At 39.9% G+C, this 13,085-nt stretch overlaps 1 protein-coding gene across 1 annotated transcript in view; it reads right to left on the reverse strand.

Annotated features, from left to right (window-relative positions):
* Positions 1–13,085, reverse strand: part of LOC138667606 (uncharacterized) — a 116,252-nt gene that overhangs the window by 79,267 nt on the left and 23,900 nt on the right. The window contains exons 3-5 of the mRNA XM_069755744.1: positions 11,630–11,741; positions 9,627–9,713; positions 4,712–4,864 (exon numbers count right to left, since the gene is read on the reverse strand). Of these exons, the coding sequence (XP_069611845.1) occupies positions 4,712–4,864; positions 9,627–9,713; positions 11,630–11,741 (352 nt within the window). The remainder of the gene's footprint in view (positions 1–4,711; positions 4,865–9,626; positions 9,714–11,629; positions 11,742–13,085) is intronic.

Here is a 13,085-nt window from a genome sequence, read left to right on the forward strand (position 1 = left end):
CGCACATCTGTCATTTTCCAATCATGTCACTATTTTCCCTCACTCCTCTCATTTTGCACTCACACTTTTTCATTTCCACCTCACACCTCTCATTTTCACCTCACACCTCTCATTTTCACCTCACACCTCTCATTTTCCCCTCAGTATATACATGTTTGTCATCTCCCTTATATATAGTATACACCTGTATGTCATCTCCTGTATATAGTATATACCTGTATGTCATCTCCTCCTATATATAGTATATACCTGTATGTAATCTCCCCTGCATATAGTATATACCTGCTGTATGTCATCTCCTCCTCTATATACCTATGTGCCATATCCTCTTTTATATAGTATATACTTGTATGTCATCTCCTCCTGTATATAGTATATACATGTGTCATTTCCTCCTGTATATAGTATATACCTGTAAGTCATCTCCCCTGTGTATAGTATATAGCTGCTGTATGTCATCTCCTCCTCTATATACCTATGTGTGATCTCCTCTTTTATATAGTATACACCTGTATGTCATCTCCTCCTGTATATAGTATATATGTGTGTCATCTCCTCCTGTATATAGTATATACCTGTATGTCATCTCCTCCTATACTGTATATAGTAGATACCTGTATGTCATCTCCTCCTGTATATAGTATATACCTGTAAGTCATCTCCTCTTGTATATAGTATATACCTGTGTGTCATCTGCTCCTATATATAGTATATACCTGTGTGTCATCTCCCCTGTATATAGTATGTACCTGTATGTCATCTCCTCCTGTATTAGACCTCGTTCACACGTTATTTGGTCAGTATTTTTACCTCAGTATTTGTAAGCTAAATTGGCAGCCTGATAAATCCCCAGCCAACAGGAAGCCCTCCCCCCTCGCAGTATATATTAGCTCACACATACACATAATAGACAGGTCATGTGACTGACAGCTGACATATTTCCTATATGGTACATTTGTTGCTCTTCTAGTTTGTCTGCTTATTAATCAGATTTTTATTTTTGAAGGATAATACCAGACTTGTGTGTGTTTTAGGGCGAGTTTCATGTGTCAAGTTGTGTGTGTTGAGTTGCGTGTGGCGACATGCATGTAGTGACTTTTGTGAGATGAGTTTTGTGTGGTGACATGCGTGTAGCAACTTTTTGTGTGTCGAGTTGCATGTGACAGGTTAGTGTAGCAAGTTGTGTGCAGCAAGTTTTGCGCATGGCGAGTTTTGTGTGTGGTGCATTTTGAGTATGTGCAAGTTTTGTGTGAGGCAACTTTTGCATGTGTTGCAATTTTTGTGCATGTGGCAATTTTTCTGCTGGTGCAAGTTTTGCGTGTGGTGAGTTTTCCATGAGGTGAGTTTTGCACGTGTGGCAAGTTTTGCGTGAGCCTAGTTTTACATGTGGCACATTTTGCGCGTGGCGAGTTTTGAGCGGTGACTTTTGTGTTTTGATTTTTATGTGGCAAGGTTGGTGTATGTGTGGTGAAATGTGTGCTGAGGGTGGTATATGTGTTCAAGCACGTGGTAGTGTGTGGCGCATTTTATGTGTTCATATCCCTGTGTGTGGTAAGTATCCCATTTCGGGGCCCCACCTTAGCAACTGTACAGTATATACTCTTTGGCGTCATTGCTCTCATTCTTTAAGTCCCCCTTGTTCACATCTGGCAGCTGTCAATTTGCCTCCAACACTTTTCCTTTCCCTTTTTTTCCCCATTATGTAGATAGGGGAAAAATTGGTTGGTGAATTGGAAAGCCGGGGATTAAAATTTCGCCTCACAGCATAGCCTATGATGCTCTCGGGGTCCAGATGTGTGACTGTGCAAAATTTTGTGGCTGTAGCTGCGACGGTGCAGATGCCAATCTCGGACATACACACATACACACACACACACACACACATTCAGCTTTATATATTATATAGTAGTTTGACCCTTCATGCACGTTAAGGACTCTGACAGTGTGAAGTCAATGGATCCAGTTGTGTATGAATGTTCAAATCCCATCGCACCCCAGACAGAGACACTGCAGACCTGACTATTCAGACCCCTGCACAGGGCTGATCCTGCTCCGACTACAGGACATCACAAATTACATATATATACTCCTATCTATACAATGTGATGTCTGGTTGCTGATGCAGGATCTGTCTGCATAATATATTGTATACAGGATACAGTTCTGTTATATAACGTACTGTGACTATAGTCATCAGATGTTATACAGTACTAGCTATTGAACCCGTTCTTCGCCCGGGTGGCGAGCATTTATATTGGTACATGGTCTCCATCATGTGCTTCTGCCATCCTGCGCCCGTTCTGTCATGTGCTGCTGCCATCCTGCGCCCGTTCTGTCATGCGCTGCTGCCATCCTGCGCCCATTCTGTCATGTGCTGCTCCCATCCTGCTGCCATCCTGCGCTCGTTCTGTCATGTGCTGCTCCCATCCTGCGCCCCCGTTCTGTCATGCGCTGCTGCCATCCTGCGCCCGTTCTGTCATGTGCTGCTCCCATCCTGCTGCCATCCTGCGCCCGTTATGTCATGCGCTGCTGCCATCCTGCGCCCGTTCTGTCATGCGCTGCTGCCATCCTTCGCCCGTTCTGTCATGCGCTGCTGCCATCCTGCGCCCCCGTTCTGTCATGTGCTGCTCCCATCCTGCTGCCATCCTGCGCCCGTTATGTCATGCGCTGCTGCCATCCTGCGCCCATTCTGTCATGCGCTGCTGCCATCCTGCGCCCGTTCTGTCATGTGCTGCTGCCATCCTGCGCCCGTTCTGTCATGTGCTGCTGCCATCCTGCGCCCGTTCTGTCATGTGCTGCTGCCATCCTGCGCCCGTTCTGTTATGTGCTGCTGCCATCCTGCGCCCGTTCTGTCATGTGCTGCTCCCATCCTGCGCCCCCGTTCTGTCATGCGCTGCTGCCATCCTGCGCCCGTTCTGTCATGTGCTGCTTCCATCCTGCTCCCATCCTGCACCACTATTGTATTATATGCCCCCGTATGCTGCTGCCATATGAAAAAAAAAAATACCATACTCACCTATCGTCCGGCTCCACTGCAGGTGTGTCTTCAAGAAAATGGCGCCGGAAAGCGCGGACTGCGCAGGCGCCGATTCCGGCAGCAGGAATCGGCGCCTGCGCAGTCCGCGCTCTCCAGCGCCATTTTCTTGAAGACACACCTGCAGTGGAGCCGGAGTGTGTCTTCAAGAAAATGGCGCCGGAAAGCGCGGACTGCGCAGGCGCCGATTCCGGCAGTAGGAATCGACGCCTGCGCAGTTCGCGCTTTCCGGCGCCATTTTCTTGAACACACACTCCGGCTCCTCTGCCTGTGACTGGACTCTGTCACAGCAGAGGAGCCGGGAGATGGAGCTGCACGCAGCGCTGGAACGGAGGACAGGTGAATATACTTACCCTCCCTCCTGGCGCGTCCACGGTCCCTGACTCTCCGGTGGAGATCGCGGTATGCGTTCAGTGCTTACGCATACCGCGATCTCCTGGGAGCGTCACTCTGTGGGGGCCAGACTGCGCCGGCGCTTGCGCCTGCGCAGTCTATAAAGGCTTCGGACAGAGTGACGCTCCCAGCGTTATATTATAGATATACATTATTGTATGTATATATTACAGTCTATATACTGTATAACATCTGATGTTTGTATCATAGTATTTGATATACCAGTAACATAATATTCCATACACTGGATGTGTATAGACATCCAATATTAAATACAGTATAAAATTAGGCTAATATAATATCTAATGTCTGCACTCATAGTATAGTATATACCAGAGCTTGGGAAAACTATGGCCCGCAGGCCACATCCGACTCTCTGGCTGTTACAGTCCAGACTGAGACATCCAAGTAGCTGAAAAAGGTGGCCCATGCCTTTGCACCACTGCCCGCTTCCCGAAGTCAGTGGGTGGGGGGGTCGCCAAATCCTTTTTCCACCAATCAGCATGTGAAACAGCAGACATGAATCACTACATAGCTTATTCTGTACAGAATGTCAGTGCATTGGAGACTGGAGCAAAACTTCGGGGGAAAAGAAAGTGAGGTATGTGTTTGTTTTTTATTCATATGTGTAATGGATGTTTGCATCCACAACTATTTAAATCAGACGAGAGCTTTCCATGGTAGCACTTGTACCTTTGTTATTCTATGAGGCTGCGCACTTCTGATTTTTTTTCCTTGGACTGAGTGGTACAACAAAAGAATTTCTGCATGGACGATTTGCCTCTGGGAATCAGATGGCAGTCCGCCAGTCTAGTCTATGGGTCCATCAAAAAATCATGGATTGACATAATGCAGAAGGTGTAAAAACAATTTTTTTCTCTACTCCTCTGAGAAAACCAGATCTCACTCTGATCAAACTCTGATTAGCAAAATTTGACCTTTTTTTCTCATCAGACAAACTATAAACTGCCTTGTGACTCTAGCCTTACACCAAATACAGATAACTAGTGATAAGGTAATAATAACACAACCAATTTTTGTCTTTTCAAAGTCTTGTTACCTCTAATTTATGAAGCAGGTAAATATAATACTGATGGGCTGAGACTCATGGGCCACTGTTGTGTGCTTTCCCCCAGGCTAACATTTGCCAGCAAACTCCTGGATGAAGTGGTTAAAAAACTCTTGAAGTACCAAACTTGGCTGTCTCATTATGATGAAGTTAAAAACAGGTGCTGCAGGCCAATAAAACAAATGTTTATGACAGTTTTCTTGTTTGATACTTACATATCGGTTTCATAATCTCTTAGATAGATTTCACAATCCTGCATGTAATAGCCAATTTTCCCCTTATCTACAATTACATGCAGAGTTGTTAATATGTCTATTTTCAAGAAGAGGTAACTGTTTTCTGTCTTTTTTAGTTTGTTCTTCTTTATCCTACAAAAACAAAATACAAACTTTCTGATCAACTATATAACCAACTATTATATAATAAGTTTCTATCTGCCAGATTATCTAGAAATTATTATACTAAATAAATTTTTTGAAAAAAAAATCTGATTCTGAATTTGTTAAACAGATCTATTCAATTGTGTATTTTTTTTTACTATTATTTTTGTTTGATATTCTGTAGTTTTTGTTTGAAAACTGTGACAGATTTACCTTTTATTATGGCTGCCTCTGCTGTAGCGGGGTCACTAACATCAGGGGAGGTGATGTCACTGATGAGCAATGCCCTTGCCACCCATTACACTCAGGAATCAATTTTATTTCTAGGTGGTTTGATTTGTTGCTCAGCCATGAATATTTGTATGAAGAAACATTAAAAGAAAGATCATTCTGACTGACCGGCTAATTTCTGGGGCAGTTATCCTACTAATAGGAGAGTGGGTTTGCTGGACAGTAGCGGTGCTCTGTGCTCTACTTCACATTTACCTTGCATGCTTTTGACCGCACCTTGAAAAAGAGCAGCAAAACGCGCGTCGGTGGCAGCGAGACATGGGTCCGGCTCTTGATAACTAGATGGGTAAGCTCCCCTGATAACTATTGTAACTACTGTTACATACTACTATGCCGCAACTGTGCAGTAAATTTGATGTCAGCTAAGATATGTGCTGATGGGTGATGCTTCCCATAATGACTATGAGCATTAGGCACTTTATGTTTTGATACTACTTTGCCAGTATACCTGTGACTGACCTAACCGTTTTGTATGTAAATTTGTGTTATATTTGTTTGATATAAATTATTGATGGAATAAAGTAATATGGACTTTTTACAAATTCTGGACTGAGTACTCTGTTTTCTCTATGGGCTATAGTGAATCAGTTCTTCTGCACTATTGTGGCTGATATAGAAGGGTTAATATTTTTTCTCAGTTCTTTATTTTGCTCAATATTAAGTCGTCTCATAGTCTCATAACATGTTTAAGATTTTTCAAGGTTTCATATTTTGTCTAAAATATCATACATGATGTTCTGTGAAACTGAGTGATATGGGTAATACACTGGGAAAGGCATGATAGCTAAAAGTTATCATGACTTACTTCTGAGAAGGGGCAGCTGGAGGAACTTCCAATGGGAACTTTGCATGCAGTGTTATTTCGTCTGTAAATGGTGTAAGAATACTGCTAACAGGGCAACAGACAGAATTGCTTATGCTCACAACCAGTGTGAATTTTTTTTTTTGTTTTTTTTGTTTCCGTTTTAGCACAATGGACAGTCATATTCGTTCCTCTATCAGGAAAAATTGGCACTTGTTGGAGCGCGATAAAGACATAGCTGATATCGCCACAAAAGGTCCCTTAATCGCTAATAAACGCAGTATACGTCTGAGAGATAAATTAGTCAGAAACAGAATTGTTCCTAACAATAATAAGAATTGGCTAAATTCCAGTATCCCCAAGGGAAATGTTAAATGTGGACATTGTTCATTTTGTAGTCAGCATAACACGGAGCGGGTACTGCATATGGGAGGCATAGATCATTGTGTAAAAGATTTTATAACCTGCAAAACCGATCACGTTGTCTATGTTATTTTTTGTCCCTGCAAGTTGTTTTATATAGGGAAAACTATTCGTTCCCTATATATTAGATTTCGAGAACATTGCAGGTCGATAATTACCGGGAAAGGTGTCCCTAGGCTGATTTCACATATCAAAGATGTACATGAGGGTAACGCCGCTGTACTTACATTTGCAGGGATTGAACGAGTGAATGCTCCGGCCCGGGGAGGTAATTGGGACAATCTCCTTCTGAGGCAGGAAGCCAAATGGATTATGCGAACCAACGCTGTGGTTCCATTAGGATTTAATGATAGAATAGATATGTCCATTTTTCTGTGAAGGCTCTTTATTATTTATTTTAAAGAGTGAGTTATTGTGTTGCATATATTTATATGAAAAAATCTTTTTTGCATAAAAAAAAAAAAAAAATCTTTTTTGCATAATGCTTAAAATACTGACTGTAGGATATCTCACAATTGTTTATATCGCTGCTGTTTTTTGTAAAAAAAACTTTTCTTCTTTCCCTAAACATAATTTATGTGGATTAATAGTATATAACTTATCTTGTTTTTATTCAGGCTGCACTCGGATGTCACCCAAGTGCATGTTTTTAGTTTGTATTTCTTGACATGAGTGAGGTTGTAGGTGTGTGGGCGGGTTCATGTTGGGGGTGGGCTTATTGGCCACCATATCCCATCCACCACTCTGCCCTCACTCATGCAGACCCGTTGAAGCGCAAGGACCGCCCGAAACGGCCGTCGTCTCCCCTGCTCGCATGAGCTCCTTTTCTTCTCCCCCGGCCATGAAGTTTTAATTGTGAAGACTCAATAAAATTTGCTACTTTGAAGATTGGTGAGTGCATCCTGCTTTTTTCTTTTGCTACCTGGGACACATATGTTATTTCATGGTTTTGCACCCGATATCTTTTTTGCCATGGCTGTTGCTGACATGATATAGCTTTCTAGTACCGGCTTTCCTGAAGATTATGGATTTAGTTGGGGCAGTGCCGTCCATATGCTATTTTCTCTCTTTTATTCGTTTTTGATTACCTATAACTCTATATAATAATAAACTGGGTAGCATGGGTAATGAATGATAAGATGCAGTTTTTTTCTGTACGGAGTGAATCAAGTGAATTATGCCAAGTACTGCCCATACAGTGGGGTTGGGGGCCCTCCGGGGGATTCCCCTGTTACCCTGTGGGCCAGTCCGAGCCTGGATATGTCCAATTTTGAACTGATGATCACATTGTTCTCCCAGTGATAAGATGCTGTCCGACTTGTCAGCCAACACAGCGCTCCAGTGTATGGAAGAGCTGGCTGAGATGGCTGTTGACCCAACGATAGGCCAAAGCATCCTTAAGCTGACAGCCATCTTATGTGTATGGCCAACTTTAGTTCATACTTTTACATTATGCAACTGCCTGACATCCTGAACATAAATCTATTACTGGAAAATCCTTTTGGAATCCCATTTTATTGTTATCTTTGTCTATAGTTCTCAACCAACTTACTGACACCTCTTCCATAAACTCACTCCAGAGACAATCAGATAGTCTTGGATGCATCTCAAGGGTGTGCATGGAAGGTCAAATTTGTGAATCGGCATGAAATGGTGAATTAGGTGAGTGGTTTTCAAAGCTGTTAAGCTGAGTAACTTGTGTCAAATCTGTTCAGGGTTGCCTATTTTAGTTGTCAGTTTTTTGACAGACAGTACAACAAAATATCAGTGAAAAGGGAGAAAATAATTGTGAAAGATTATTCACAGGTGAATACCAACAAGAAAGGAAGCAGAAGGCCGGATGTTCTTATGGTGCAAAAAAGAATGCGGGAATTATGAAACCCCACTAATATCTGGCTTAGATAAAATAAAAAACAGGCAGCATCAAGTATTTAAAACAACAATAAAAATTCTAGGTATGCACTTGCACTTTTTTGATTTATGAAGCTGCTTTGTCTGCCATTAATGTGTGGAACCAACTTTTGTTATAATATATATATATATATATATATATATATATATATATATATATATTGTGCTCAGACAATACTGACATTTCCAAATGTAATTTTCAGTGTCTGCGCACTACTTTTGGTTCCATAGCTTGAATTTTTATTGATGTTTTAAATACTTCATTAATCAAAGTTTAATTTAACTGTATTTTTTCACAATTGGACCTCCTTTTAGTCAAACTATCATTTTGGGTTGTGTGTTGTTATAGTGTGTTGTGTTTTTTTGCCCTACCATATTGAAGATTGTGATAATAGAAATAAAGATATATTCACTTAAGGGAATCCAAAGTGTTAGGACCAAGAATTGATGTCCACAGAAAAATCGATGAGTCGGAAGAACGCTGCCATGTGTGCATAATGCTGTAGGAAATTATACTTATTTACAAGTAGTGTACCATAGGATACAACCCTTTCCTTTTTTTTAAAAAAAATGAAGAAATAAATTTATTGATTTTACTACATTCCTGCTGGATTCATCGATTTTTCTGTGGACTGAGTGCTCAACTTTTCCGTGCAGGAACAGGTGTGGAATAGCCGATATTCAGGTGAGCTGACTATCTTTTGTTTTTTTGTCAAGAATTGATGTCAACCTATAATTTACCAAGCTGCTTAAAGGCTTTTTGAATAGGGAGTGACAAAAAAGAAAATGTAAGAATCAAGAGAAACACCAGTCATTTTCTTGGAGACTAGGACTTTAAGTGGGCCTTTGGTTATTGCTTGTCATCATTAAAATAAGGAAATATATTTGGAATGTTTCAAGAGTATGCAACATGTTAACTGAACCTTTACAGTCTATAGATATAAATGATATTGCCCACTCATTATCTTGTTTTAATTGAATACCTCACTTTTTCTTTTATTTGAAAGGATTACTACTTTGAACTACCCATATCAGTTAGGAGTGTGCCTTGACAATCAGATGACTAAACACAGCCCCTTGTTTGGAACCCCAATTATCAGCTGTAATTTGTTTGGAAACCTAGTGCATTGTTTATTTTCTCGCCAATGACACCGCAGTGTCCATGTAAATTTTCTCTGTAAGGCATTTCAGAACAGGTCCTCTGATGCATCTGTCAACAAAATTTCCTAAAATTATATATGAAAATTAGATTTCTAACCTAGACAACCTTTTATATTGAATTTTCCCGAATCTATATAGAATGTTAAAAAATATCATACTTACGTCTTTTCTCCATATGTTATTACGATTTTAATGTTTGTTGGCATCATAATTTCTAAATCTTCAAACTTGACGCTTGTGATTGGTATTCTGAATCACAAAAAGAGATTGTGCATAATAACATGACAATTCTGTGGTTGCTCTAATCCATTTAGCATAAATGAGCTTTTAACTTACCCAAATACAACTGCCCCCTCTCATAAAATTCAATATTACTTCAAACAGTTTTGGAGAATATTTATGAAAATGTTCAAAGGAAACAACAGTATTAACAAGTATTATTGTTTAATGGGCTAATTCAAAGTCTTTATGACCAAAGCCCTTATCGTAGCAAACATGCTAAGTATTACAGTAAAGTCCCATTCAGGGGAACGGGACAACAATAAAATATCTTGCACCACCACCAACAAAAGCAAGGCCCAGGAAATTTTCTCTAAAGCTTTCAACCCAATGAAAACATTAAAGAGCATTGATAGCCCCTTCAAACAGAAGATAGGCAAGAGTTCCGATAGTCAGACTCCAACTGGTTTAAGATTGATGGCCTATTCTAATGAGAGGCCATCAATTTTTTGAAGATTAGGTAACCCTTTAAAGAGCACAGTATTCAATTCTAAGTACTAAACATGGAAAATGTTATTGATGTAACTAGTAATTGTATTAAAAGTATTATTTCAGCATCTTAAATGAGTAAACTTTTTTGTTACAAAAATCCTCTAAGTTCTTAAGAATGGAGGCATTTTTTTTCTGTTTGCTGCCTGTTGTTTTGGTTACATGCCACCACTGCTGTCTATCAGCGCTGACCCATCTCCATGGAAAGCAGTGTAGCGTTTAGCCTAGACCATTGCTTTCATTGTTCATGTGCTTCTCCAATGCTGCAAAGACTAGGCTATCCAAATGCCCAAAGCAGCATTAGAAAGTGCACAGTTTGGGCCAGAGCCACAATCATGCCACTCATTCAAACTGTCGGTTAAGCATGAGCGCTCCGCCCCTGTCAAAGAGGAAGCCTGGAAACTAGAGAGTAGTACGCTACTGAACAGCAATGTTAAGAAAATCCCTTTAATGAAGTCCGTTGTTTGAAAATAATGAGATGGTATTTGCTTATTCATAGACTTGGCCTAAGGAGTCAATTTCCCAAATACTCACACAATTCTTCTATATACTTATACTTTTAGTATTCAGATATATATGCAAGATTCCTAAGAAAGGCTTAAGTTTTAGAGACATATTGATTATAATAATAATGCCTCAATTCCTCTGCAGTTCCAGAGTTTGCTTTCATTACATTAATATTTCTATGACACATGGTGCCCGGCGCCCAATCAGCGTTGGTGTAACTGTTTCCACCTTTGGACGAATTGAAAATGAAGAGAAAGTCAGGGAGCAGCTTCAGCCCTGGTTTCCTTTTCATGCTCTATTCATTCGAAGGCATGGACAGTGCTGATTGGACGCGAGGCATCACACACCATGCAACCGCACAAGAGCCCCTGGACAATGAGTGTGACACCGCTGAAACGGCGTCCGCACAGGAGGTGAGCATAAGCTTTTTTAATTTTATCTGCTCCAAACATTTAGGTCAATAAGGGGTTGTCCTATTAGTGGACAACCCCTTTAATTAAAAACGCCCAGCACCCTCTAAACAAGAAAAGCTAGTCCTGTCCCTGACTGGAGTAGTATTTCTGGCACAGTATAAAGAGGCACTCGCCACTTAGAAGAAGGCACTGAATTCATTAAGTGGCATGATCCTCTTAATGAATTTGGCGCCATCTATTTCAGCAAGATTGGCACAGTGCGATTGTGTCTTGATGAATTGGACCCTATGACTTTTTATGGAATACATACTCTGCACTGTACATTCACTCAGACAGAAGTCGACTACCCAAAACTTGTATTTATATGAGTGATCGTCTGGTGTCTTCGTGTCTGGACCTTCACTGATATAGAAGCAATTACAGTATCTAAGAATATATTTTTTTAAATGTTCGAAGTTTAACTATGGTATTACTTACACTTTTAGCGTAGAGTATTTTGCACGGGGACCATAACGAGATTCTGCAATGTAATCTCCGATGTACTTCATCAGCTCAGACAGTTTGAATTGATTCAGAGAAGTTGCAATGGCTTTAAAATAGTTATTAAGAAGAAACAATAATTCAGTAGAGTAGTGAAGGCATTACTAACACTCTTTGCAGTATTATTCTAATTGCATATTTTCTTTTTTTAAAGCTGCATTTGTTACATCTAAAACAAAAAATCGGTTCTCTTATGTCGTTTTCATTGTCTCATGTGGCAAATACAGCTTTGTAATACCCAATTTGCTGGCCTCAAATTCTCATTTCTGGGTCATCACATTCTACAAATTAGAAAACCAGTATTTGATATAAATCCAATAACAATTAACCCCTAACTTCTTTTCACATATATTTTATGGATTTAACAGGGGTATTCTCTTCTCTCAGGAATTTCTTTGTTTCCATTATTCGATTTGATTTAAGACTTGTAAAGTAATAACCATAACTAATATGTCAATTTGAGTGTACCACTTTTACTGTATATGTGTGTGTGTAGACTTTGATATGAATGGTTAATTTAACCAACACTATGTCCCTGTACTAACACTAAACACAGGAGCACAGAACAGTAAGTTTTGCCTTAAAGACATAGAAGTGTTTATTTTATATATACAGTGCTTAGCATAAATGAGTACACACCCTTTGAAAATTAAGATTTTAAACAATATCTCATTTAACATGAGAACAATTTCCAAAATTTTGACAAGACTGAATTTCTTAAAACATGTTTAAACCCATCCATTAAAGTAAGGTTAATAATGACATTTTCATTACAAAATCTTCAGTTTTGCTCAAATTAGTTGATGTAAAAATGACTACACCCCACATCAAAAAACAACTGCATCTAGTATTTTATATGACCTCCATAATTGGAGACATATTGCAATATCTATCTTTTTCCATTCTTAAAGAATGACCACTTTTAGAGCCTGGTTGCTGGATGTAGAGTGATGATAAACTTGTCCATAGGTGTTCTCATTGGGTTCAGACCAGCAGACATACTTGGCCGCTGAATAATTTTCAACCTGTTCTTCAGAAATGCAAATGGACCCTATATGTGTGTTTTGGATTATTATCATGTTGAAAATGTGCACATCTACCTAGGGCATGGAGTAATGGTAGCACATTCACTTTCAATATAGATGAGTACATCTGTGAATTAATGATACCATCAATGAAGAGTAGCTCCCCGACACCAATAGCACTCATGCAGCGCTACATAAGGACACTGCCACTGACATGTGTCATCAAAGACACCAATACATTTTTCTTTGTACTCCTCTCCTTTGAGACAGCATTCAGTTTTGAAGTCATCTGTTTGAAAAATATTCATTTTAGTCCCATCACTCCAGAGTACAGGTCCCTGAAATATTCATATTTTAAAGCATGGGTC

This window comes from Ranitomeya imitator, chromosome 2, assembly GCF_032444005.1.
Source record: "Ranitomeya imitator isolate aRanImi1 chromosome 2, aRanImi1.pri, whole genome shotgun sequence".
Taxonomy (NCBI): Eukaryota; Metazoa; Chordata; class Amphibia; order Anura; family Dendrobatidae; genus Ranitomeya; species Ranitomeya imitator.